At 45.9% G+C, this 25,130-nt stretch overlaps 1 protein-coding gene across 1 annotated transcript; it reads left to right on the top strand.

Annotated features, from left to right (window-relative positions):
- Positions 1-18,868: 18,868 nt before the first annotated feature.
- FOXI3 (forkhead box I3) lies at positions 18,869-24,669 on the top strand. Its single transcript, XM_025354860.1, has 2 exons — positions 18,869-19,511; positions 22,632-24,669. Exons 1-2 carry the CDS (start codon positions 18,869-18,871, stop codon positions 23,252-23,254), a joined length of 1,266 nt encoding a protein of 421 aa, XP_025210645.1. The 3' UTR covers positions 23,255-24,669.
- Positions 24,670-25,130: the final 461 nt, after the last annotated feature.

Raw genomic sequence — 25,130 nt, 5'->3', positions numbered from 1 at the left:
TGCTTAAATGTCTCAAGTTGATCAAATGCAAAAATTCTTTATTGGTCAGCAATAGATATAAATGGACACACTAGAAATAATATAGCTCCTATCTGTCCAAAATGAAACAGTGCCTCAGCAGTTTAATTTTGATAGTCAATATGCTATACTTTATTGACTAGAACACCTGACAACACTCAATAATAATGTCAAAGTGTAACGACAATAGGGAAATCAAGGCATCTTAATTACTTTTGTTTTACCACTACTTCTAACTTATATTTTCCTTAAACGTTAGTGTCACTTTTAGATTAATTAATACTAAATTCTCAAAATAAATCTCTGACAGAAGATTTAGCTTTGTTCCAGAAAAATAAATGAAGTCATGGAACCAGTAATTTTATTTCACAGAAAGGCTAGGAAAAGTGTAACATGTAACATTTCATTAATTCAACAATTATTTATTAAGCATCCATGCATTTTCTTTTTTTTTTTTTTTTTTTTTTGAGACGGAGTCTCGCGCTGTGTCACCCAGGCTGGAGTGCAGTGGCCGGATCTCAGCTCACTGCAAGCTCCGCCTCCCGGGTTTACGCCATTCTCCTGCCTCAGCCTCCGAGTAGCTGGGACTACAGGCGCCCGCCACCACGCCCGGCTAGTTTTTTGTATTTTTAGTAGAGACGGGGTTTCACGGGGTTAGCCAGGATGGTCTCGATCTCCTGACCTCGTGATCCGCCCGCCTCGGCCTCCCAAAGTGCTGGGATTACAGGCTTGAGCCACCGCGCCCGGCCGCATCCATGCATTTTCTAAAGGGACAGAGGCCTCTACCCACACAGAGGAGAGTGGAGTACAGTAAACTATAGTACAGTAGATCACAGTAGAGTAGACTACAGTAAAGTACAATAGAGTAGGGGAGAGTAGGATAGAGTACAGTACAGTATAGAGTGAAGTACAGTAGAGTAGGGAAGAGTACAGTAGAGTTAAGTAGACTACAGTACAGTAGAGTAGGGTAGAGTGGAGTACAGTAGAGTACAGTGGAGTAAGTAAAGTAGAAAACAGTAGAAGGTGGTAGGGTAGAGTAGAATACAGTAGAGTAGATTATAGTATAGTAGAGTGGAGTGGAGTATAGCAGAGTAGAGTGGAGTAGAGTAGGATGGAGTAGAGGACAGTAGAGTAGATTAAAGTACAGTGAAGTACAGTAGAACAGAGTGGAGTAAAGTACAGCAGACTGGAGTATAGTCTAGTAAAGTAGAATATAATATAATACAGTATAGTGGAGTAGAGTATGGTACAGTAGAGTGGGGGTGCAGTAAAGTAAAAGACAGATTACAGTAAAGTATAGTAGAATGCAATAGAGCAGAGGGGAGTAGAGTACAGTAGAGGAGAGGAGAGGACAGTAGAGTAGGGTAGAGTGGAACAGAGCAGAGTGGAACAGAGTGGAGTACAGTAAAGTAGAATGGAGTAGAATAGGGTAGAATGGAATAGAGTGCAGTAGAGTGGAACAGAGTAGAGTGGAATACAGTAGAGTGGGCATTTCTTACCAACACCGCTCTGCCCTGAAGTGGTTTTGCCCTGTCTATGGATGGCTGCAGACTGCAGTATTCAGTACATCGGTTTCCACCAGATCTGTCCAGGCTATACCCATCCCACTCCCAATTCTCAGCCCCCAACTCTCAGCCCTGACAGGGTACCCATGGCATCCCAAGACATCAGCTAATTTTGTGGTAGCCTCCTTCATTCTCTCAGGGCTCTCTGCCTTCCTCTCTCACAATTTGTTCATTTGTGGAGGAAATACTTATTGAGTACATACTCTGTGCCCAGGACTGCGTTCTATTCCTAGAAGTGAGCAAAACAGACACAGCCTGTGCCCCGGAAATCCACAGTCCGCAGCCCTCTCAGGCAAGCCTCAACCAAATAGTCACAGAAACACATCCTAGTTACCTACTATGAATGAGCTATGAATAAAGATTAACATGAGACTATTATCAAGCATCCCTCAGCTACTTTGGGGAGGTGAGGAAGAGCCAGAGCTGCCTGAGGATGAGGCTATGAGCCTCTGAGAAGCAGCAGCAACTAACTGGCTGAAAGGCTGGAAAGGTGGTCAGACCAAAGAAGGGGAATGTCCCAAGACCCTCAGTAGGAAAAAAGTATTCTTTCTCTCTCTTTTTTTTCTTTTCTTATTGAGATGGAGTCTTGCTCTGTCTTGCCCAGGCTGGAGTGCAGTGGTGCAATCTCAGTTCACTTCAGCAGCCTCAGCCTCCTGGGTTCAAGCAATTCCCCTGGCCCAGCCTCCCAAGTAGCTGGGACTACAGGCATGCATCACCACACCTGGCTAATTTTGTATTTTTAGTAGAGATGGGGTTTCACCATGTTGGCCAGGCTGGTCTCGAACTCCTGACTTCAGGTGATCCACCTGCCTGGGCCTCCCAAAGTGCTGGGATTACAGGTGTGAGCTACCACACCTGGCCTCTCTTTTCTAACTCTGAATTGTCTCTTATAATTATCCCCAACAAAAAAGCTTGGGGAAAAAACAACAAAAAGCAGAATCTGCATCCACAAGAACTGTAATTCTTGTAGCTGAGGAAAAGATCCAGAAGAAGTTCAGGGAGGGAGTAATTTCACATACACAGGGTTTGGAGAGGTGTGGTACTGATGGTCAGTTGTGGCCTGGTATTCTCTGTTTCCCTGGCATGGCTGCTGCAGTATGCCTTTCAGCAGGGCACAGCATGCCCAGCTTAAGGCTGCACTTCCCAATGTCCTTTGCAACCAGGTGGGGCCACGTGACTAAGCTCCAATGAATTTAAGGAGAAATCCTCGTCACTTTCTTTGAGGGAAGTTATTAATGCTTATTTTCCACTTCCTAATCTTTCACTTTTTTCTTTTTTTTTTTTTGTTTTTGCTTTTGTTTTTGTTTTTGTTTTTGAGACGGAGTCTTGCTCTGTTGCCCAGGATAGAGTGCAGTGGCATGATCTCCATTCACTGCAACCTCTGCCTCCCGTTTCAAGCAATTCTCTTGCTTCAGCCTCCTGAGTAGCTGCGATTACACGACCACGTCCAGCTAATTTTTGTATTTTTAATAGAGATGGGTTTCACCATGTTGGCTAGGTTGGTCTCAAACTCCTGACCTCAAGTGGCTCATCCACCTCAGCCTCCCACATTGCTGGGATTACAGGCATGAGCCACTGTGCCCGGCCCCTATCCCTTCACTTTCCCAGGGGTAGGAGCATACGTGGGGTACTAGGAAGCCAGCTGCTGTGGTGGGGTTAAGGACAGAGGTGAGATAATCTTAACAGAGAAGGTGCCTGGGCTCCTAGGAGCCCAGAGGAGCAGAACCACCTCCCTAGTCTAGACAGTTCCATGAGAGAAGCCCACTGTCATCTCGTATTTTGGGGTCTAAGTTTGCCTGTTCCTTAATTAACACAAGAGAGGTTATCTTATTCAATTATTTTGTCTTTACAATGCCAACCAAAACAAAAGTCGTAACAAAAGTCATAATGGAAAAGATAAAGAAATTTGATTACATAAAAATTGTGTAGGGCTGGGTGCTGTGGCTCATGCCTGTAATCCCAGCACTCTGGGAGGCCAAGGCAGGGAGATCATGAGGTCAGGAGTTCGAGACCGGCCTGGTGAAACCTCGTCTGTACTAAAAATACAAAAAATCAGCCGGGCATGGTGGCACGCATCTGTAATCCCAGCTACTTGGGAGGCTGAGGCAGGATAATCGCTTGAATCCAGGAGGCGGAGGTTGCAGTGAGCCAAGACTGCGCGACTTCACTCCAGCCTGGGTGATAGAGGGAGACTGTGTCTCAAAGAAAAAAAAATTGTGTAGGTTAGCAAACACTACAAGTAAAATCAAATGCCAAATGATGAAAATGGAAAACAATATTTGCAATGCATGACAGACTAAAGGCTAATATCCCATACATTTTATTAAGCATTTACTGCCCATCAGGCACTGTGCTGAGTGCTTCATGAGGACTGTCCTGATTGATACTGACTTCAAACTTCAACCCTGTGTGTAGGTGCCATACAGCACAACAATTAATCATAGGCTCTGAATTTGCCACTAATTTACTGTGTGGTCCTGGAGAAGTGAACTAAAATGAGGATAATAGTCCGTTCTTTATAGAATTGTTTATAAAAATTAAAAGAGCCTGGGCGCGGTGGCTCAAGCCTGTAATCCCAGCACTTTGGGAGGCCGAGACGGGCGGATCACGAGGTCAGGAGATCGAGACCATCCTGGCTAACACGGTGAAACACCGTCTCTACTAAAAAAAATACAAAAAACTAGCCGGGCGAGGTGGCGGGCGCCTGTAGTCCCAGCTACTCGGGAGACTGAGGCAGGAGAATGGCGTAAACCTGGAAGGCGGACCTTGCAGTGAGCTGAGATCCGGCCACTGCACTCCAGCCTGGGTGACAGAGCAAGACTCCGTCTCAAAAAAAAAAAAATTAAAAGAGACAGGACTGCTATGAATGGTTAGGCAGGTTGTGCCTGAAGGAAGGCAAACTACTAAGGGAATAAGTAAGGCTGAAATCCAGTGCTTGCTCTCAAGCCCTGTGCCCCACCACAGGGTGGTACCAGCCCAAGGAAAACGTTCCTCTTTCTTATTTGCTCCAAGGCACCATATGAACTAGCAGCCCTGACATGAGAGAATTGCTTAGAAAAGTACCTGCCATAAGTGGCCAATGTAAGTTACAATTACTATTAGCATTAGCATTATCGTTCTTATTCTCCAGATGAGAAAACCAAAGCTTACAGAAGCCATGTAGTTTGCCCATCACAGGGCTAATGCAAAGATTCTTGCCAATGCATAACAAAAACTCAAACAACCCTGGCTGGGCGCAGTGGTTCACGCCTGTAATCCCAGCACTTTGGGAGGCCCAGGCGGGTGGATCACAAGGTCAGGAGGTCGAGACCAGCCTGGCCAACATGGTGAAACTCCGCCTCTACTAAAAAAATACAAAAATTAGCGGGGCATGACAGCACGCACCTGTAATCTCAGCTACTCAGGAGCCTGAGGCAGGAGAATTGCTTGAACCTGGGAAGCGGAGGTTGCAGTGAGCCGAGATCACACCACTGCACTCCAGCCTAGGCGACAGTGAGACTCTGTCCCCCAAAAAAATAAAAATAAAAAATTCAAACAACCCAACAAGAACATGCAAAGGACACTGATCACAGAAAAAGAATAAATATATGAGGAGATACAGAAACTTAGTCGTAATTAAATAAGAGGAAGTTAAAACAATAAAATATGTTTTTCACCTATAAGTTTAGTAAACTTTGATTATACTCAATATTGAAAAAGTGTGTGCTGCGCATGGTGGCTCATACCTGTAATCCCCAAACTTTGGGAGGCTGAGGCAAGAGGATCGCTTGAATCCAGAAGTTTGAGGCCAGCTTGGGCAACATAGGGAGTCCTTGTCACTACAAAAAATTTTAAAATGAGCCTGGTGTGGTAGCACATACCTGTGGTCCCAGCTACTTGGGAGAATGAGGTGGGAGGATCGCTCGGGTCACGGAAGTCGAGGCTGCAGTGAGCCATGCTTGTGCCACTGCACTCCAGCCTGGGCAACACAGAAAGAACCTATCTCAGACAAAAAAAAAAGACTTTGATTCTGATGTTCCTCTCAGATCTCCCCAACTTGGGAATTACTAGTTTATCATTTACGTCGATAAAGCAACATTTCTTTTCATTTTAAAGGTTTGAAATAGTTAATTATGCTCCCAAACTCGACAGTGTCAGAATCACTGAGGGGGGAGGAAGGAGGAGGTTAAAAAGTACATAGCCTGCAGGCATCCCACCCTACAGATACAGACTCTCTTGAAGACTTGGCATCTTGGGCGGTGCCAAGGAATCTGCATTTTAACAAACTCCCTGAAAGACTCCACACTAGGACTGGGAGGCACTGGTTGGAAAATTAGGTCAGTTCAGCTTCTCCAATCTCAACCCTGGCTAGTGGGGTTGATCCATGTAGATCTAGAATCAGGAAGCAGCCATACAATCAAGGTTGTCACCAATATTATCACGGTCGACAACAGCAGCAGCAGCAGCAGCGGTATCTTAGTTGTTGTCATAGTCATCATCATCATCATCATCATCAAAAACATCTATGGGTTCCTATTATATGAAAGGCAGGCACTAACTTTAAAAAGTAGAAACGAGGCAGAGGGCTGTAGGATACAAAGGCTGTGACAGCTGGGACTAGAAGAATGGGTCTGGATTCAATTGGAAGTTGGTTAAGAAGAGGTATGGTAAGTCAGTAAAATACATCTGTCACTTATACAAAGATATTTTATATATAATGTAGGCCAGCAAACTGATGAAGCCGCTGATTTGATTTGATTTTTTTGAGACAGGGTCTTGCTCTATCACCTATGCTGGTGTGCAATGTCGCAATCACAGCTCACCGTAGCTTCCACCTCCAAGGCTCAAGTGATCCTCCCCACCTTGGCATCCCAAAGTGCTGAGATTACAGACGTGAGCCACCACACCCGGCCCATGGCTTTCTGTAAGAGAGAAGAATTCAGTGTTTCCAGAAGAAAACTTCTATCTTCATAAGGATCATGTGCATGACTGGGTGAGGATTTGCAAATTAGCATATCTTGTAGATAAGTTTTGCTCATTTGAAAGCCTAATTTGGTCTTAAAAGAGAAGCTTATTTCAGTTTTCCCAGGCATGATAAAGTGACCTTCAAAATTGTTAAGCCTGGGCAGGGGGTGGCCGGGGCCACGGAGTCCCTTGGTCCCCTGGGTCATGCAGACTGGGAATCTTGTCTGAAGTTCTGTGGGAGCAGGGATTCATTGTTTACCTTTTTTTGTTTGTTTGTTTGTTTGTTTGTTTCAGATGGAGTCTCATTCTGTCTCCCAGGTTGGAGTGCAGTGGTGCGATCTCGGCTCACTGCAAGCTCTGCCTCCCGCGTTCAAGCAACTCTCTGCCTCAGCCTCTTGAGTCGCTGGGATTACAGGCACCCGCCACCACGCCCTGCTAAGTTTTGTATTTTCAATAGAGACCATCTTGGCCAGGCTGGTCTTGAACTCCTGACCTCGTGATCCACCCACCTTGACCTCCCAAAGTGCTAGGATTACAGGTGTGAGCTACCACGCCCAGCCAGGATTCATTGTTTATCACTTATACCTACAGCTAGAGCCAGGGTCTGGCAAGCTCAATAGATATTTCTGGTATTCATAAATGAACCTGGTCATAAACTCACCTGAAACGCTTACTGAAAACATTTTGCAGGGCATGAAAACTGTTTGACACAGCTGGAAAAAGGTTTACTTCCTTTCCTTCTTTCTTTTTCCTTTCTCTTTCTTTTGTTCTTTCTTTCATGAGACAGTCTCTTTCTTTTCTTTCTTTCGTTCTTTCTTTCTTTTTCTTTCTTTCATGAGTCAGTCTCTTTCTTTCGTGAGACAGTTTCTTTCTTTCTCTTTCCTTCCTTCCTTCTTTTGTGAGGCAGTCTCTTCATTGCTTCCTTCCTTCCGTCCTCCCTCCCTCCCTCCCTTCTTTCCTCTCTCCTTCCTTCCTTCCTTTTCTTTCTTTTCTTTTCTTTCGTGAGGCAGTCTCACTCCGTCGTCGAGGCTGGAGTGCAGTACAATGACCTCAGCTCACTGCAACCTCCACCTCCCAGTTTAAGCTGGTGCCTCAGCCCTCTTGAGTAGCTGGGATTACAGACATGCGCCGTCACGCCCGGCTAATTTTTGTATTTTTAGTAGAGACAGGGTTTCACCATATTCGCCAGGCTGGTAAGTAATCTGCCCACCTCAGCCTCCCAAAGTGCTGGGATTATAGGCGTGAGCCACCGCGCCCAGCCAAGACAAAAGATTTTCATAATTATTGTCCAGTAATGGTAGTCAGGGACAAGAAATCCTTTCTCTATTCCTTTTTGATATTATCTGGGATTATACTTAGGTTGGTGCAAAAGTAATTGCAGTTTTTGCCATTAACAGTAATGGCAAAAAAGTTTTAATGGCAAAAACTGCAATTACTTTTACGCCAACCTAATATCTGCATAAATTCACAACAGATCCCAGGATTACTTAAGATGGCTTTTGGAAGCAAATATTTATTGAATAAAAGGTAGCAAGGCCAGGCACAGTGGCTCATGCCTATACTCCCAGCACTTTGGGAGGCCGAAGTGGGAGTATCGCTTGAGCCCAGGGGTTCGAGATTAGCTTGGGCAACATAGTGAGACCCTGCCTCTACTCAAATACAAAGAAATTAAAAGATTAGCCGGGAGTGGTGGCATGTGCCTGTGGTCCCAGCTACTTGGGAGGCTGAAGTGGGAGGATCACTTGAGCCAGGGAGTTCAAGGCCGCAGTGAGCCAAGATGGCACCACTGCACTCCAGCCTGAGTGACAGAGGGAGACTCTGTCTCAAAATAAAAAATAAAAATAGGCCGGGCGCGGTGGCTCAAGCCTGTCATCCCAGCACTTTGGGAGGCCGAGACGGGCGGATCACGAGGTCAGGAGATCGAGACCATCCTGGCTAACACGGTGAAACCCCATCTCTACTAAAAAATACAAAAAACTGGCCGGGCGAGGTGGCGGGCGCCTGTAGTCCCAGCTACTCGGGAGGCGGAGGCAGGAGAATGGTGTGAACCCGGGAGGCGGAGCTTGCAGTGAGCCGAGATGGCGCCATTCACTCCAGCCTGGGCGACAGAGCCAGACTCCTTCTCAAAAAAAAAAAATAATAATAATAATAAAATAAAAATAAAAATAAAAGTTAGCCAAACCTATCAAATGGGGCAATTAAATACCTTTTTCCATTCCCATATAGACACATGAGAGCTGCAATTCTTCATGCTGGTTTTTTTATTTGTTTTTTGAAACAAAGTCTTGCTCTGTCCCCCAAGCTAGAGTGCAGGGGCGCGTTCTCAGCTCACTGTAACCTCTGCTTCCCGGGTTCAAGCAATTCTTGTGCCTCAGCCTCTCGAGTAGCTGGGACTACAGGCGCATGCCACCACACCCGGCTAATTGTTTTGTATTTTAGTAGAGACGGGGTTTCAGCGTGTTGCCCAGGCTGGTCTCAAACTCCTGAGCTCAGGCAATATGCCTGCCTTGGCCTCCCTAAGGGTTAGGATCACAGGTGTGAGCCACGGTGCCTGGCATGCTGGTTTTAAAAAGTTCATGAAACAGAATTTGTTTTACTAATTTAGAACATACTTTGAAAATAATCCTCATTAAATTTAATATCACTTTGCTTCTATACTGATCATAATGGTTCTATCCTTATTGAAGATCTATTTTTAGGTTTGGATCTTTGGTAATCAATGAAATTAACTTGTATTACAGTATTTATGCTTACATTTTAAAACATTTGAAACATTACATAAGAAAACAAATTTTTTTTTTTTTTTTAGACAGAGTTTCACTCTTGTCGCCCAGACTGGAGTGCAATGGAGCGATCTCGGCTCACTGCAACCTCTGCCTCCTGGGTTCAAGCGATTCTCATGCCTCAGCCTCCCGAGTAGCTGGGATTACAGGCGTGCACCACTACACTCAGCTAATTTTTGTATTTTGAGTAGAGCCAAGGTTTCACCATGCTGGCCAGGCTGGTCTCAAACTCCTTACCTCAAGTGATCTGTCCACCTCCACCTCCCAAAGTGCTGGGATTTCAGGCGGTGAACCACAGTGCCCAGCCAGGAAACAATTTTATCAGTACAATTAATGATCTATTTATATTGTTTACCTTCTGTTTACAGCAAGTGATCTTTCAAATTTTTAATTTATAGTAATGCTGTATGGTTTCTTTTTCAAAAAATAGGGCCAAGTGTGGTGGCTCATGCCTGTAATCCCAGCACTTTGGGAAGCTGTAGTGGGCAGATCGCTTGTGCTCAGGAGTTCAAGACCATCCTGGGCAACATAGCAAAACTCTGTTTCTACCAAAAATACCAAAACTTAGCCAGGTGTAGTGGCACACACCTGTGGTCCCAGCTACTCTGGCAGCTGAGGTGGGAGGATTGCTCGAACTCAGGAGGTGGAGGTTGCAGTGAGCCAAGATTGTGCCACTGCACTCCAGCCTGGGTGACAAGAGACCTCATCTCCAAAAAAAAAAAAAAAAAAGGCGGGGGGGGGGGGGGGAGGAAATGGAATTTAAGTTTAAAAATTGAATCTATTAAAAGAAAAACATTAAGTAATTAATAGCATAAGTGGCATAGAGAATCAGCAAAACTCATGAAGAGGACATCAGAATGACCAGATTTGGGAAAACTGAGCTTTAGAAGAGTGTGAAGCCATCACAGAGTGCGGACAAGGCTGGCTAAATGAGCTGCCTCTGCTAGGTTCACAAGTGTCATGCAATGGGAACCACTGAGAGTTGGAAGCACAGGAGGCTCATGACTGGATCTGCCCTCTTAGCAGATCATTATGAGGGTGGTGTAGAGAGAGGATTGGAAGGCACAAGAGGAGGCAGGGAGGCCAGCAAGGGACCGATAGCAGTAATCCAGGAGGGAATGAAGGTGGGTGAACCTCAATGCTGCCAGTGGGACACAGAGTAAAGTGCTATCATAGCACGACTTGGTCACTGAGGTAGAAGACCCTTAATTCTCTGGCTTAGATAACTAGATCAACAAGAGACCCTCCATAGAGATCAGGAACAAAGGAGGAGAAGCAGGTTTTCAGAGAATTCTGCAGATGGCCAGGCAAGGTGGCTCACTTCTATAATCCCAGCACTTTGGGAGCCCAAGGAAGGAGGCTCAATATATTGAGGCCAGGAGTTTGAGACCAGCCTGGGCAACATAGTGAGACTCCAGCTCTACAAAAAATAAAAATTAAAAATTTGCCAGGCATGGTGGTATGTGCCTGTAGTCCTAGCTACTTGGGAGGCTTAGGTGGGAGGATGGCTTGAGCCCAGGAGTCTGAGAGTACAGTGAGCTATATCTTACCACTGTACTCCAGCCTGGGCAACAGAGCAAGACTCTATCTCTAAGGGAAAAAAAAAAAAAAACAGTAATTAAAATGTTTAAAAGAGAGGAAGGAATGGAAACCCATCTATATAATAGTTTGCTAGGGCTGCCATAACAAAGTATCATATAGACTGGATGGCTTAAAGAACAGAAATGTGGCCAGGCACGGTGGCTCACGCCTGTAATACCAGCACTTTGGGAGGCCGAGGTGGGAGGATCACCAGAGGTCAAGAGGTCAGGAGTTCAGGGCCAGCCTGGCCAACATGGCAAAACCCCGTCTCTATTGAAAATACAAAAATTAGCTGGGTGTTCTGGCGGATGCCTGTAATCCCTGGGATAATACTTGGGAGGCTGAGGCAGGAGAATTGCTTGAAAACCCGGGAGGCAGAGGTTGCAGTGAGCCAAGATCACGCCATTGCACTCCAGCCTGGGTGACAGAGCCAGACTCTATCTCAAAAACAAAAACAAAAACAAAAAAACAACAACAAAAAAAACAGAAATGCATTTCCTCATAGTTCTTGGGGCTAGAAGTCCAAGATCAAGGTGTTGGCAGATTGATTTTCCCTGAGGGCCTCTCCCTTGGCTTGCAGAGGGTTGTCTTCCTGTATCTCCACATGTTCTTCACCCTGCACATATCTGCGTGCAAAAAATTTTTTATATTGTTTTAAAAAATACCATTTAATGCTTTCTAATTTATTCAAGCAACAAACAACAGTTGAAGAGGCATTCAAGTCAAGCAGTGGACTGAGCCTGGGGAAATTATGGGGGAGGCAGTTCCAGCTATGTTCTAATAGCATGTGTTCCCCAGACAGACTGCCTAGGTTTGAACCTCAGCTGCATACTTATAAGTTGGGGGACCCCAGTGAAGTTACTTAATCTCTTTGTGTCTGTTGCTTTTTCTGTAAAATGTGGAATAACAGTTCTTATCCCATAGGATTGCCGTGAGAATTAAATGGGACAATGCACGTAGGGTGCCGAGCACAGTGCCAGCTTTTTAGTACATGTGTCATAACTGTTAGCTCTAAAAATATATGCGCAAAAAGAAGCAGTCCCCATTCTCGGAGAACATCTGGGATAGCGGGTGGCTAACTGCAGAAGTGTTGGTTATTGAAAATGGGGGGCCAGGGAAATCGATGAGTCATCGGGAGAATGCGGGGCCACCCCATCATGATGGAGGGCTTGGGGGAGACTGGAAGAGTGTGGCCAGAGAGTGAAGTTTAATGAAGAAGGAGGGAGAGAAGGCAGAACAGCTAAAAGACTTGAAGGAGTTTTTGGTAAGAGAGAGGAGAAAGAATGTTCAGGCAGGGGCAATAGTGAGCAAAGATGATACCAATCTGCCTTCTGGCCCTGAGGTGGGAGGAGTGGAGAGAAATGCGGCCTTCTGTGCTGTGGAGATGGCTGCAGGGGAGGATTCTGGGGGAACCATGATTCAGTCTGGGCAGGGAAGCGCTGCCAGAAAAGATCTCAGATCTCGGATCTTGGAGGAAAGCTGAAGACTCATTGGGAGGCTGGGGCAAACGCAGAAGGAACAGTGTGAGAAGTTAGCTGAGGAAGCTCAAGAATGGGGTTAACCAGCTGGAGCCAGGGGCCAGGAAGCATTCCAGAGACATGGGAGGAGCGAGACTCACAAGGGGAAGGGGCTTCAGGTTCAAGCAGAGGAAGGGCCAATGAACAACCTTTGCTCAGGCACAGGAATTGCTGGAGCATCAACATTTTGGCTGACCATTTGTTCTCTTATTTTTCTGGACTAAGTATATGGAACTTCTGTGGGATCTTCAGATGCTTAAGCTTCTAGAATGCTCAGGATTCATCCTTTTTGCTAGTCTTCATATGCCTAACGTTTGCAGTGGGAAGAGGGCCATGGGTCTCTGGTGTCGGCTGGTATATGGCTGGGTGGTTCCTGGGCCATACCCCTGCTTCTGCGTGCTCTGGGTTTCATTTTTGTTCACTCTGTATTTGTAGCTCACTCCAGTCTTCCCCAACTCCCAAGTGGATGAGTAGGGTGACAGGCAGGGGGAGTTTGGTTAATGTCAACATAAAGAGCTTGGAAGGGAAAGGGATTCGTGGAACAGAAGATAAATGTCACCTTAGTGGAAAGCTTGCTTTCATGGGGGGAAAGGGCTGCCTCAGTTTCCCACCAACATTAGACTCAGTAAGTAAAATGTAAATATTTGTTAAAAGAGCAAATGAATAGTCCTTCTGAGTTCTGTTTCAGTCTGTAAGTCACAGCCTTTGAGGTATCAAAGGAATGGGAGAGAGGTTGTTCAGTTTGCCCCTCTCTAATGACACTACCAACTTTAAAATGAGAACCAAGTGGTCAGAAGTTGGAAAAAAATAGGCTGGGTGCAGTGGCTCACACCTGTAGTCCCAACACTTTGGGAGGCCGAGGCAGGTGGATCATGAGGTCAGGAGTTCAAGACAAGCCTGACCAACATAGTGACACCCAGTCTTTACTAAAAATACCAAAAATTAGCCGGGCATGGTGGAATCCTAGTTACTCAAGAGGCTGAGGTAGGAGAATGGCTTGAGCCCGGGAAGGCAGAGATTGTGGTGACCTGACATCGCACCATTGCACTCCAGCTTGGGCAACAAAAGCAAAACCTAGTTTCAAAAGAAAAAAAAGAAGTTGGAAAAAAATGACACGAAGCCCGGTACAGAGGCTTACACCTATCTATAATCCCAGCACTTTGGGAGGCTGAGGCAAGCAGATCACCTGAGGTCAGGAGTTAGAGACCAGCCTGGCCAACATGGTGTAGCCCTATCTCTACTAATAATACAAAAATTAGCTGGGCATGGTGGTGGGCGCCTGTAATTCCAGTTACTTGGGAGGCTGAGGCAGGAGAATCGCTTGAACCTGGGAGGCGGAAGTTGCAGTGAGTCAAGATTGTGCCACTGTACTCCAGCTTGAGTGATGGGACGAGACTCTGTCTCAAAAAAAAAAAAAAGAAAAAGACACCAAATAAGGAATCAGGTAGTGGATCCAGCTTCAGTTATCTCAACATCTTTCCTTAAATAAAGCATCCTTTCCTCATCAAAACAATAAATGCACTAATTAACTTTACATATTTTGGTCTCTTACTCTAAAAGCTGTATTCTCCTATCACAATTCAAGTTTTCTTGCATTATTTTCTCACCTCCTTTTTCATCTCTACTTGTACCAAAGTTTGCTTGTTTTTCATCTTATCCTAACGTCTTGTTTCATAAAGGCCAAACTTTCTTACATTATACTGAAAACAAAAGCAGACATTTTCTAAAATCTTCCCACCACTCTAGTAAATTATTTTCAGAGTGGGGCATTTTCTCCAAAATTGGATAATGCTTCTACTCTTTTTTGCTATAGTAATTTTTCCCAGGTCCCATTTTGGGATTTGTTTTGTGGGTGTGTACTTTTACACTTCCTTGAATAGGCTCATTTCTGTTCCAACGAGGCATTTGTAAGTAGCCACTTATTAATTCAACAGATATTGATATTTCAAAAATTGATATTTGCTTATTCTAAAGTGTGCAAGGTGTTTTTAAAGAGTAAATTATAAGGCCGGGTGCAGTGGCTCATGCCTGTAATCCCAGCACTTTGAGAGGCCCAGGCAGGCGGATCGCTTGAGGTCCAGAGTTTGAGACCTGCCCGGGCAATGTGGTAAAATCCCGTCTCTACTAAAAACAATACAAAAACTTAGCCGGGTATGGTGGCCGGCGCCTGTAATCCCAGCTACTCGCGAGGCTGAAGCAAGAGAATCACTTGAACCCCAGAGGCGGAGCTTGCAGTGAGCCGAGCTGCACTCCAGGCCTGGCCGACAGAGACTCCGTCTCAAAAAATATATAATAATAATAATAATAATTACAAAGATTCATCTTCAAAGAGCTGCTGATTTACACACTTGAAGCTGTCGGAGAGGTATACTAACTAGTGCAAAGTAGAAAGCTAGATAGGAGACACAGGTAGATTGCTATTTGTGTTTTGTTTTGTTTTGTTTTTCACCGATATGAGTAAATCACCGTGCTGAGACGGGAAGGACTGATTCTGCACCCAGCATGATGTTGATCTAAGCTGGCAGCCATTCAAAGTTAAGAGCACTGAGGCTATTCTCAATTTATATTACTGTTTTCTTCCTTTGGAAATATGTAAAAATGTTAACAAACACTAATGTGCCAATATTTCTAGGATGCTGGAAATTAATGAGTGTAATACATTTTACATTCCATCACAGTATTTATTAAAAATGACTGCATCCCATTATAATTCACTATTGCCGCTCTGCCATTTCAAAGAAGCAACAAGAATGTTACCAAACAGCAGTGGAAAATAAATGAGATGTTTTCTTTGGGTTGAATAATTTCCCAAAATGTTTTATTTTCCAGTGATGAAAACATGCAACTGTCTACTATTCTTTTTTTTTTTTTTTTCGCGACGGAGTCTCGCTCCCTCGCCCAGGCTGGAGTGCAATGGCGCGACCTCGGCTCACTGCAACCTCAGCCTTCCAGGTTCAAGTGATTCTCCTGCCTCAGCCTCCCCAGTAGCTAGAATTACTGACGCCCACCACCATACCCGGCTAATTTTTGTATTTTTAGTAGAGATAGGTTTCACCATGTTGACCAGGCTGGTCTCTAACTCCTGACCTCAAGTGATCCGTCCGCCTCAGCCTCCCAAAGTGCTGGTATCACAGCCGTGAGCCCCCGCGCCTGGTCTGTAACTGCCTACCCTTTTTTTTTTTTTTTTTTTTTTCCTGAGACGGAGTCTCACTCCGTTGCCCAGGCTGGATTGCAATGGCGCGATCTCGGCTCACTGCAACCTCTGCCTCTCGGGTTCAAGCAATTCTCCTGTCTCAGCCTCCCGAGTAGCTGGGACTACAGGTGCCTGCCACCACGCCCAGCTAATTTTTGTATTTTTAGTAGAGACGGGGTTGCACCTTATTGGTAAGGCTATTCTTATTTTACATTGGCATAGGTGTCTTAATCAATTGCCTTGATTATATTGTAAAAGGCAATTTAACAAAACATTATTACAGAGAACTTACATTTTAAACACAATTTTTTATCTATTTAAGTTCATCAAATGCTTTTCTTGTTTAATTAAAAAAACAGAGACCAAAAATTTTATTTTGATTTTGACATTCAATAATTTAGGCCATGAACAATAAAAATTATATCTAATTAATACGTAACTGAAAATAGATATGAAAATGTAACTTCCAAACCCCTAGAGGGGGCGTCCACCCCACAGATCCCTACAGAGATGTATGCTGTAACAGAAGTGAAGAGTCGCTAGGTGGCTCTATCATTTTTAAATAAAACTAAGGTACACACACACACACACACACACACACACACACACACACTAACCTACAGTTAAGAAACAAAATAACCCACGCAGGTAGAACCTTTCATCAAAACAAGAAAGAATAATGTGACATCGTGGTCTCTCATTCAGAATAATTTGGAGCTATTGGGCTAAGAATTTGACACTAAAGAAAAACTGCAAAGTGTGTATGGGCAAGCAATCTGCTAAAAGAGAAATTATTATATTTTTAAGGACATAAATTACTACAGTGAGATGGTTTCAAGTTTTTCGTAATTTATTGCCATCTAGGTTCCCAGCTTTTCTTTTGGAATATCTCTTTTTAGTTTAGAACTTTACATTTAAGAATAAATATTAAAGTTCGGTATCATAACTTATTTTAAAACGTTTTCCAAGCCAGGCACGGTGGCTCACGCCTGTAATCCCAGCACTTTGGGAAACCGAAGCGGGTGGATCATCGGAGGTCAGGAGTTTGAGACCAGCCTGGCCAAAATGGTGAAACCCTGTCTCTGCTAAAAATACAAAAATTAGCTTGGCGTGGTGGCAGGCGCCTGTAATCCCAGCTACTCTGGAGGCTGAGGCAGGAGAATCATTTGAATTCCGTAGGCGGAAGTTGCGGTGAGCCGGAGATCACGCCATTGCATCCTGGACAACAGAGCAAGACTTCGTCTCAAAACAACAACAACAAAAAAAAGTTTTCCAATTTCCAATTTCCTTTCATAGTTGTCATCCTTATTTAAAAAAAAAATTCATTTCATTTTAGGCCATTTAGGAAGAAAAAAACAAACAACACTGGGCTTATCTAAATTATGAAAACATTTTAGATCCTTAAACCAAAATACAATTAAGATAAACACTATTCTTTTCTACAGCATTTACCTGAAGATTGAATAGAAACAGTGCTTTAAAGGGTTGACAATAATTTCTTTTTTTTTTTTTTTTTTTTTTTGAGACGGAGTCTTGCTCTGTGCCCCAGGCTGGAGTGCAGTGGCGCGATCTCGGCTCACTGCAAGCTCCGCCCCCCCGGGTTCACGCCATTCTCCTGCCTCAGCCTCCCAAGTAGCTGGGACTACAGGCGCCCACCACCTCGCCCGGCTAATTTTCTTGTATTTTTAGTAGAGACGGGGTTTCACCGTGTTAGCCAGGATGGTCTCGATCTCCTGACCTCGTGATCCGCCCGTCTCGGCCTCCCAAAGTGCTGGGATTACAGGCTTGAGCCACCGCGCCCGGCCGACAATAATTTCTTTCTGGTGCCAGAAAAGGCGACTAAATAGTGACATGTGAAGTGTGATTTGCATTTTAGGTATCCAAATTTGCTGATTAAATATTTTTGGATTTCATTTTTAAGAGGTGAGACACCAGAAGAAAAAAAATTCCTCCAAAATACATAACTAGTTTCATCATGAAAATAAATGCCTTGGAGAAGGGAAGTTTCCGAATCATTAAATATTCTGAACTGCCAGTCGGCAACTGGCAAATAGAAAAAAACGTTTTCCCTCTCCCTCTCGTTTAAATGAAAACTTCGGACCTGTCATGTATTAAGAACACATTTAGGAATACTTTTAATAGTAAAAGAAACAATTTTCTTATTGTTGTTTTGAGCCAATCGAGGATGATTACGTGGAATGGGAGATCGCCACAGTATTTTACAAGTTTTATTTGTTTTCTCAGGCAGGGAGATGCATTAAAAAAAATTAGCAAAAGTAGAGGGCAAGTCATAGATTTCCCTGTTAGATGAGACTGTTTTTATAAATGAGCGCTTCTTGCACAGTTTATACTACTTAAAACTTCGAAACTTTCGGGTTTAAAATGCTAATTCCGAAGCTACTTATTTGAATGTCTTTGAAAACATTCACCTTTATGTTTTTGAAGATAATAAATCACAACGAAAGCCCGTACAAACCGCACAGAAAACGAACAAATGCTTCCCGAATGTGAGCGAACCTACAGTTTGGTTAGAAAAACTCAACACTGATTTCCGTTCCTCTGACCACAGAATCCCCGAGAAGGGGACACGCCAAAGGGGCCCGTTAATAATCTCTACCGTATACCCCAAAGCACTGTAAATCACATCGACTATTTTCGACTGGAAGCCGATCGGTTGAGACTGGACGTGAATACCGCAACTCGATGACAAAAGGTTAGGAGGAAAGAGGTAGAAAAGGCAAAGGGCGACTAGGCAGGTGGCCCGAGCGGCCACCCCAAGTTAACTTTTTAGAAATCATTAGTACTGTTCGGGTTGTCTTCTCTTTAATATTCCTGGCTTTGCTTATTATGGTGTTAAGAAACGTGGTCTAGGAACGGGGTGCTGCTTTTTGCCCGAAACCTGGAGGCGCCGGCCTCCCCGAGGCTCCCGGGCCCGGGCAGAGGGGTGGTAGGGGCGGGGCGGGCGGGCTTCGGGTTCGGGCGCGCGGGCAGGTGGGGCGTGGCGGGGGCGTGGAGAGCCCAGGCCCGCGGCCACCGCCCCGCTCCGGGCCAGCCCAGGAGGAGCCGCGGCGGGCTCGGTTATAAGAGGCCAGCTCGCAGGCGCTCCGCGAGCACCCGCCCGACCTCGGCCCGGAGCACCGGGCGCCCAGCGCCGGTGGAGGCGGAGCCGCAGGTTTGGCCCCCAAAGGGATGCTCTCGCCCGAGCGGCGAGACCAGCCCCGCTCGCCCCTCGCCGCGGCCGCGCCGCAGCCGCCCACGGCAGCCGACATGGCCCTCTACTGCGGCGACAACTTCGGAGTGTATTCGCAGCCCGGCCTGCCCCCGCCCGCCGCCACCGCCGCCGCCCCGGGCGCCCCTCCGGCCGCCAGGGCGCCTTACGGGCTGGCCGACTACGCCGCGCCGCCGGCCGCCGCCGCCAACCCCTACCTGTGGCTCAACGGGCCCGGCGTGGGAGGCCCGCCCTCTGCCGCCGCCGCAGCCGCCGCCGCGTACCTGAGCGCCCCGCCGCCGCCGCCGCCGCCCCCAGGGGCCGCGGCCGGGCCCTTCCTGCAGCCGCCACCCGCCGCCGGCACCTTCGGCTGCGCTCAGCGGCCCTTCGCGCAGCCCGCGCCCGCCGCGCCCGCCTCGCCCGCCGCGCCCGCGGGGCCCGGGGAACTGGGCTGGCTGTCCATGGCCAGCCGCGAGGACCTGATGAAGATGGTGCGGCCGCCCTACTCGTATTCGGCGCTTATCGCCATGGCCATTCAGAGCGCGCCCGAGCGCAAGCTCACGCTCAGCCACATTTACCAGTTCGTCGCCGACAGCTTCCCTTTCTACCAGCGCAGCAAGGCCGGCTGGCAGAACTCCATCCGCCACAACCTGTCGCTCAACGACTGCTTCAAGAAGGTGCCCCGCGACGAGGACGACCCAGGTGAGGGCCGCCGGCAGGTGCTTCCCAGCCGGGGAGGGCGGACGCGGGGCGCGAGGGCCGGCGCCGGGGTCGGTGTGCGGCTGGAAGATCTGCCAGGAGTCTTCTTGTCCAGGCTGCGGGTGGGAGCGGGTGGAGGAATAAACCACCCAACCGGAGGACAAAGGGAAGGAGCAGGGGATCATCCGGAGGAAGGCTCGGTGAGAAAGGAGCTTGACCTTTACATCCACTCGCAGAGGCCGGCCAATTAGAGAAACGAAAAAAATCTGTATCCCAGAACAGGCGGCTACCCCTGGGTGGTGTTCATCAGGCCTTTTGAAGGGAGGGTCTACTTACAAGTAAGCTCTCAAATAAGGGATTGTTATAAAGGGATCCACGTGAGCTGGGATTTCCATCATGTTTCGCAGAAGACGCGGTGGGAGAACTGGGGGCCAGCCCGGCTGTCCCTAGGTGCACTTCCTCCTCATCGGGTTCCAAAGAGGCTCACTGTGTCCTGAATAGAGCAAGTACGGTGCCTACCCCTAGAGAGAGTGGCACGGGCATCATCACACGGGGGTCTGGAATGGGAGAACTTTAGCAGGGAGGTCCTGCAAATTGCAGTTTGGGTACCTTAACTAGTTAGAAATTTAGAAATGAATATCCCAAATTTGCTGCGGTTTTGGTCTAAGCCCAGTTGCTCCTGGAGTGAGGAGGTCTGTGTTACAGTGGAGTGAGTGTTACCTGCTCTGAGCGGTGGAGGTGGAGAAATGATTAACAAGAAGAGAGAAACGGAATCCTACTTGAGGTTTTTAGAAGGAACCCAGAACAAGGAAAGGGAAAGGGGTTGTGATAGGAAAAAGAGAAGTGAGGTGAAACCATTTTAGTTGCACATTACAGAGATCCAGGATTTTGTGTAAATTATGTGAATATTCTGGAGCTCAGAATGGGCTCATCCCTGAAGGCACTGTGGAGCACCACTCTCCAGTGGAAATACAATGCAAATTAAATAATCCAAAATATTGTTTCAACATATAACAAATATGAAAATTACTAATGAGATTCTTTGTTATTTTCTCGGTACTAAGTCTTCAAAATCCCATGTGTATTTTACACTACATCTTAATTTGGACTAGCCATACTTCAGGTGCCCAATAATCGTGTGTGGCTAGTGGCTACTGTATTGGGCAGGGTATGCAGTTCTAGAAGATGCATCCTCTTGATTTGGCTTTTGTACCACCCAAGATTATCATGTAAATTGTCATGTAAACTCTTCTGGACTTTATCCTAAAAGTTCAAGGGTCTATGGCTAGTTTTTTTGTCAAAAAAGTTGGTACCAATGTGGCACAATATACATATCCAGATAGGTGGAGATATTATTGAAATTGTAGTTATATATATATATTTTTTTTCCTGTAACTATTTGCAGAACATGGTTCAGTGGAGGCAGCCTAGCCCAGTGGTTAGTTAAGAATGCTGAGGGTTTTTGGTTTTTTTTTTTTTTTGAGACAGTTTCATTCCTGTCATCCAGGCTAGAGTGCAGTGGCACGATCTCACTGCAACCTTTGCCTCACCAGCTCAAACAATTTTGCTGCCTTAGCCTCCCAAGTAGCTGGGACTATGGGCGCATGCCACAGTGCCCGGCTAATTTGTATTTTATGTAGAGATGGGCTTTCCCTGTGTTATCCAGGCTGGTCTCGAACTCCTGAGCTCAAGTGACCCACCCGTTTCGGCCTCCCAGACTGCTAGGATTATAGGCGTGAGCTGCTGTGCCCAGCAAGAATGCTGAGTCTTTTAGCCATTCATAGTGATACACTCCTGTAGTACCAGCTACTCTGGGAGGCTGAGGTGGGAGGATGGCTTGAGGCCAGGAGGTCAAGACTGCAGTGAACCAAGGTTACGCCACTGTACTCCAGTCTGGGTGACAGAGGGAGACCCTATCTCAGAGAATATAAATAAATAAATAATTTTTTTTTTTTTTTTTTAATGCTGAGTCTGGAGCCAGCCTGTTTATATCCTGACTATCATGACTAACTAGGAATATGACAAGTTACTCACCAGTCTGCACCCCAGTTCTCCTATATGAAAAGTGGAAGCAGTAGTATTGCCTATCGCTGTAAAGCTGTGAGGAATAGCTGAGGTTATCCGTGTGAAGCACTTACCACAAGATAAGCATTCTACAGCACTCTCAGACATCGGATTCTTTTTACCAGAAGTGAAAAAAGCTTTTGGGAGATAAAATCCTCCAACATGATAGATCTTTTCTACCTCACTTGTGGTAAATAGAACAAAACTAGCATTACATGCAGAAAAATGAGGCCCTGGTGTCTGAAATGTATTTACCCAATGGGTGAAACATTTGCAGGATTTGTAGCCCACAATGAGGAGGGGATGTAGTTTCCAGGAGCTTCCTCATACTCAAAATTTATGCCATCCAATGCATAGTTAAAACAATTGCTCAGTAGTAATTTTTTTGTCATTTTGAGATTGCCTTTCTCCAGTGGGGCATTTTTCTCAGAGGTGGGGAATGATGCACTTTCAATGAATAATAATTGTAAGTGCTGTTTTTGCACTGCTTACTGTGTGCCAGCTACTGTGCTGATATAGTTAATCCTCACAGTCAATCCACTAAATTAGTACTATCCTTATCTCTATTTTATAAATAAAGAAACTCAATTTACTAAATTAGTACTATCTTTATCTCTATTTTATAAATAAAGAGGCTCAATTTTTTTTTTTTTTTTTTTTTTTTTGTAGACATCTCACTACGTTGGCCCAGTCTAAGGCCCAACTTTAAGTAGCATCAGGATTCCATGACTTCGCACGGTCATACGATTTGGATCTAGAATTAGTGAAGGTGTTACATGATTTAATTATAAGTGTCTCAGAAATGAAATTAGGTCTTCAGATTTAAGTAGTAGACACCACCAGGAGGAGGTAGAGGTGGCCAGAACATCTTTGTTCTGGATTTCTCTCTGAAGCGAAGAGTAACATTTTCCCCAAAAGAGGATTGGTTTGAATATTAGAGTGAATTGAGCATCTTTGTCAGCATCTAATGAGAGTCTGCTCTCCTCCTCCCAGAAATGAAGCTGAGTAAACAAGCATAAAACAGGTCCTTCTCTCACTTGGTTTTTCTCGTCTTCTCAGGAAAGGGTAATTACTGGACTCTGGATCCGAACTGTGAGAAAATGTTTGACAACGGGAACTTCCGTCGGAAGCGAAAGCGCCGCTCTGAGGCCAGCAATGGCTCCACAGTGGCTGCCGGGACATCAAAGTCCGAAGAAGGGCTCTCCTCAGGATTGGGGTCTGGAGTGGGTGGGAAGCCAGAAGAAGAGAGTCCCTCCACTCTGCTGAGGCCTTCCCACTCCCCAGAGCCTCCGGAGGGCACCAAGAGTACTGCCTCATCTCCTGGAGGACCCATGCTCACCTCCACCCCTTGTCTCAACACTTTCTTCAGCAGCCTCAGCTCCTTGAGTGTCAGCAGCAGTGTGAGTACCCAGCGGGCTCTCCCTGGCAGCCGCCACCTAGGGATCCAGGGGGCCCAGCTGCCCTCCAGTAGCATGTTCTCCCCGACCTCCATCTCAGAGGCCTCAGCAGACACCTTGCAACTGAGCAATAGCACCAGCAATAGCACCGGCCAGAGATCTTCCTATTATAGCCCTTTCCCTGCCAGCACCAGCGGGGGCCAAAGCAGCCCCTTCAGCAGCCCTTTCCACAACTTTAGCATGGTCAACAGCCTCATCTACCCCCGAGAGGGCTCTGAGGTGTAGAGCAGGCTCTCAGACTTGAGTATGCACACCTGAGGCGTGCACACATGCTGATGAGAATGCAGATTCCAAGTCGGTAGGTCTGGGGTAGGACCTGAGTTCTGCATTTCTGTCAGGTTCCTGGGTGATCTCGTGGTCCTTTGACCACACTTGGAGTAGCAAGGGTGTAGTAGATAACTCTTTCTACAACCCAGCGAGCTTTTACAGTTTTCTCTGCATGTGGGCCTCTCCAGAGAGAAATCCGTTTCACTCTCTTCTGTGATAGGTAGCCTGTGAGCCCCGTGAGGGCGGGGACCATGTCTATTTTGCTTATCACTGTATGCCAGGATTCCAAGCTCAAGTGTGTACAGATGGCTAAAAAAACATAAGCCAACGAAGTTACTGGGTGAGAAAACTAACATCAGTTGGCAACTGAAGCAGTAGAGGGTAGTTGGGACTGACTAACAGAAGGCTGCTGGGAACAGCTGGTTCTTTCTCTCTCCCATGGCAGCATTCTGATTTTTTATTTTTTTTTTGACAAGAGTCTCGCTCTCTTGCCCAGACTGGAGTGCAGTGGCGCTGAACCTCTGCCTCCCGGGTTCAAGCAGTCCTCCTGCCTCAGTCTCCCGAGTAGCTGGGATTACAGGCGCCCACCGCCACACCCAGCTAAAATTTTGTATTTTTAGTAGAGATAGGGTTTCGCCTTGTTGGCCAGGCTGGTCTCAAACTCCTGACCTCAGGTGATCCACCCGCCTCAGCCTCCCAAAGTGCTGGGATTACAGGCGTGAGCCACTGCGCCCAGCCTACATTCTGATTTTTATAGAAGAGCCAGATATCTCAATTTTTTTATAGGAAACCTCCAACTTTGTGTCCTTTGCCTCTAAAGATTTTTTTTTTTTGGTTGTTTATCATACTGTCCTAGGCAACACCACAAATCCTTGAGCTATGCATAGGCAGCTCACAAATCACCTCTGTCTGGTACATGGTATATTCTAACGGCAATAAAATGGCACAGGCAGCCCCGTGTGCCAGGCACTGTTCTAGGCACTTGTCATGTATTCATTCAATCCTCTCAGCAACCTTGGGTGGTGGCTATTATCACTACCCCCCGTTTTCCATGTAAGGGAAGTGAAACTCCAGGATATCAGGTCATTTTGTCTATTTTGATCATCACTGTATACCAGGATTGCAAGCTCAAATGTGCACAGGGGGCCAAAAAAAACAGTTGTGGCCACTTTCCAAGTGAGACTGATAGTAAACTAGAGGCAGGATCAGACCCAGACAGTCTGGTTCCAGAGCCGGTACTTGTAACCTCTGTGTTCTACTTCCTACAAAACCAAGAAACCAGCCTCCGTAGCCAGTTATAAGTATGAGTATATATGCTAGATGTCATTTGACCAAAGATTCTAGTTGAAAATAAAAGTCATCTGGTGCGTTCCCCCTGGGCAGCACCTCTGAATCCTGCGGTCAGAGTCCAAGATCTGGGGTGACCATTGCCCTATTTTGTAATGGTTAGCCTGGCATCCTCTCCCTTTTAGCTTGTATCCTGGGTGTTTCCTTTTCCAACAAAGTATTATTAGAATTGTATTAAAAATAGCTTTTGTGTGTGTGTGTGTGGGTTTTTGTTGTTGTTGTTTTGTTTTGTTTTGTTTTGTTTTTTGAGACGGTCTCCCTCTCTTAACCAGGCTGAAGTGCAGTGGTGAGATTTTGGCTCATTGCAGCCTCAACCTTCACAGGTTCAAACAGTGGTCCTTTCTCAGCTCCCCCGACCCACCCCAGTAGCTGGGCTCACAGGTGTGCAGCTAATTTTTTAAACTTTTGAATTAATATTTTAACTTTTTAATTTGTAAAATTTTAAATTTAAATTTTTTTACTTTAAAATAATTTTTTAATTAAAAAA

The sequence above is a fragment of the Theropithecus gelada genome, chromosome 13 (assembly GCF_003255815.1).
Source record: "Theropithecus gelada isolate Dixy chromosome 13, Tgel_1.0, whole genome shotgun sequence".
NCBI lineage: Eukaryota > Metazoa > Chordata > Mammalia > Primates > Cercopithecidae > Theropithecus > Theropithecus gelada.
The sequence above is the reverse complement of the archived record's forward strand: the minus strand, read 5'-3'. Positions and strand labels throughout refer to the sequence as shown.

Excerpts from the sequence above, each read along its gene's own strand:
- FOXI3 (XM_025354860.1), top strand. The coding sequence starts at position 18,869 with ATGGCCCTCTACTGCGGCGACAACTTCGGAGTGTATTCGCAGCCCGGC. Across the intron at positions 19,512-22,631 it reads CCGCGACGAGGACGACCCAG|GAAAGGGTAATTACTGGACT; the intron begins GTGAGGGCCGCC and ends TCGTCTTCTCAG.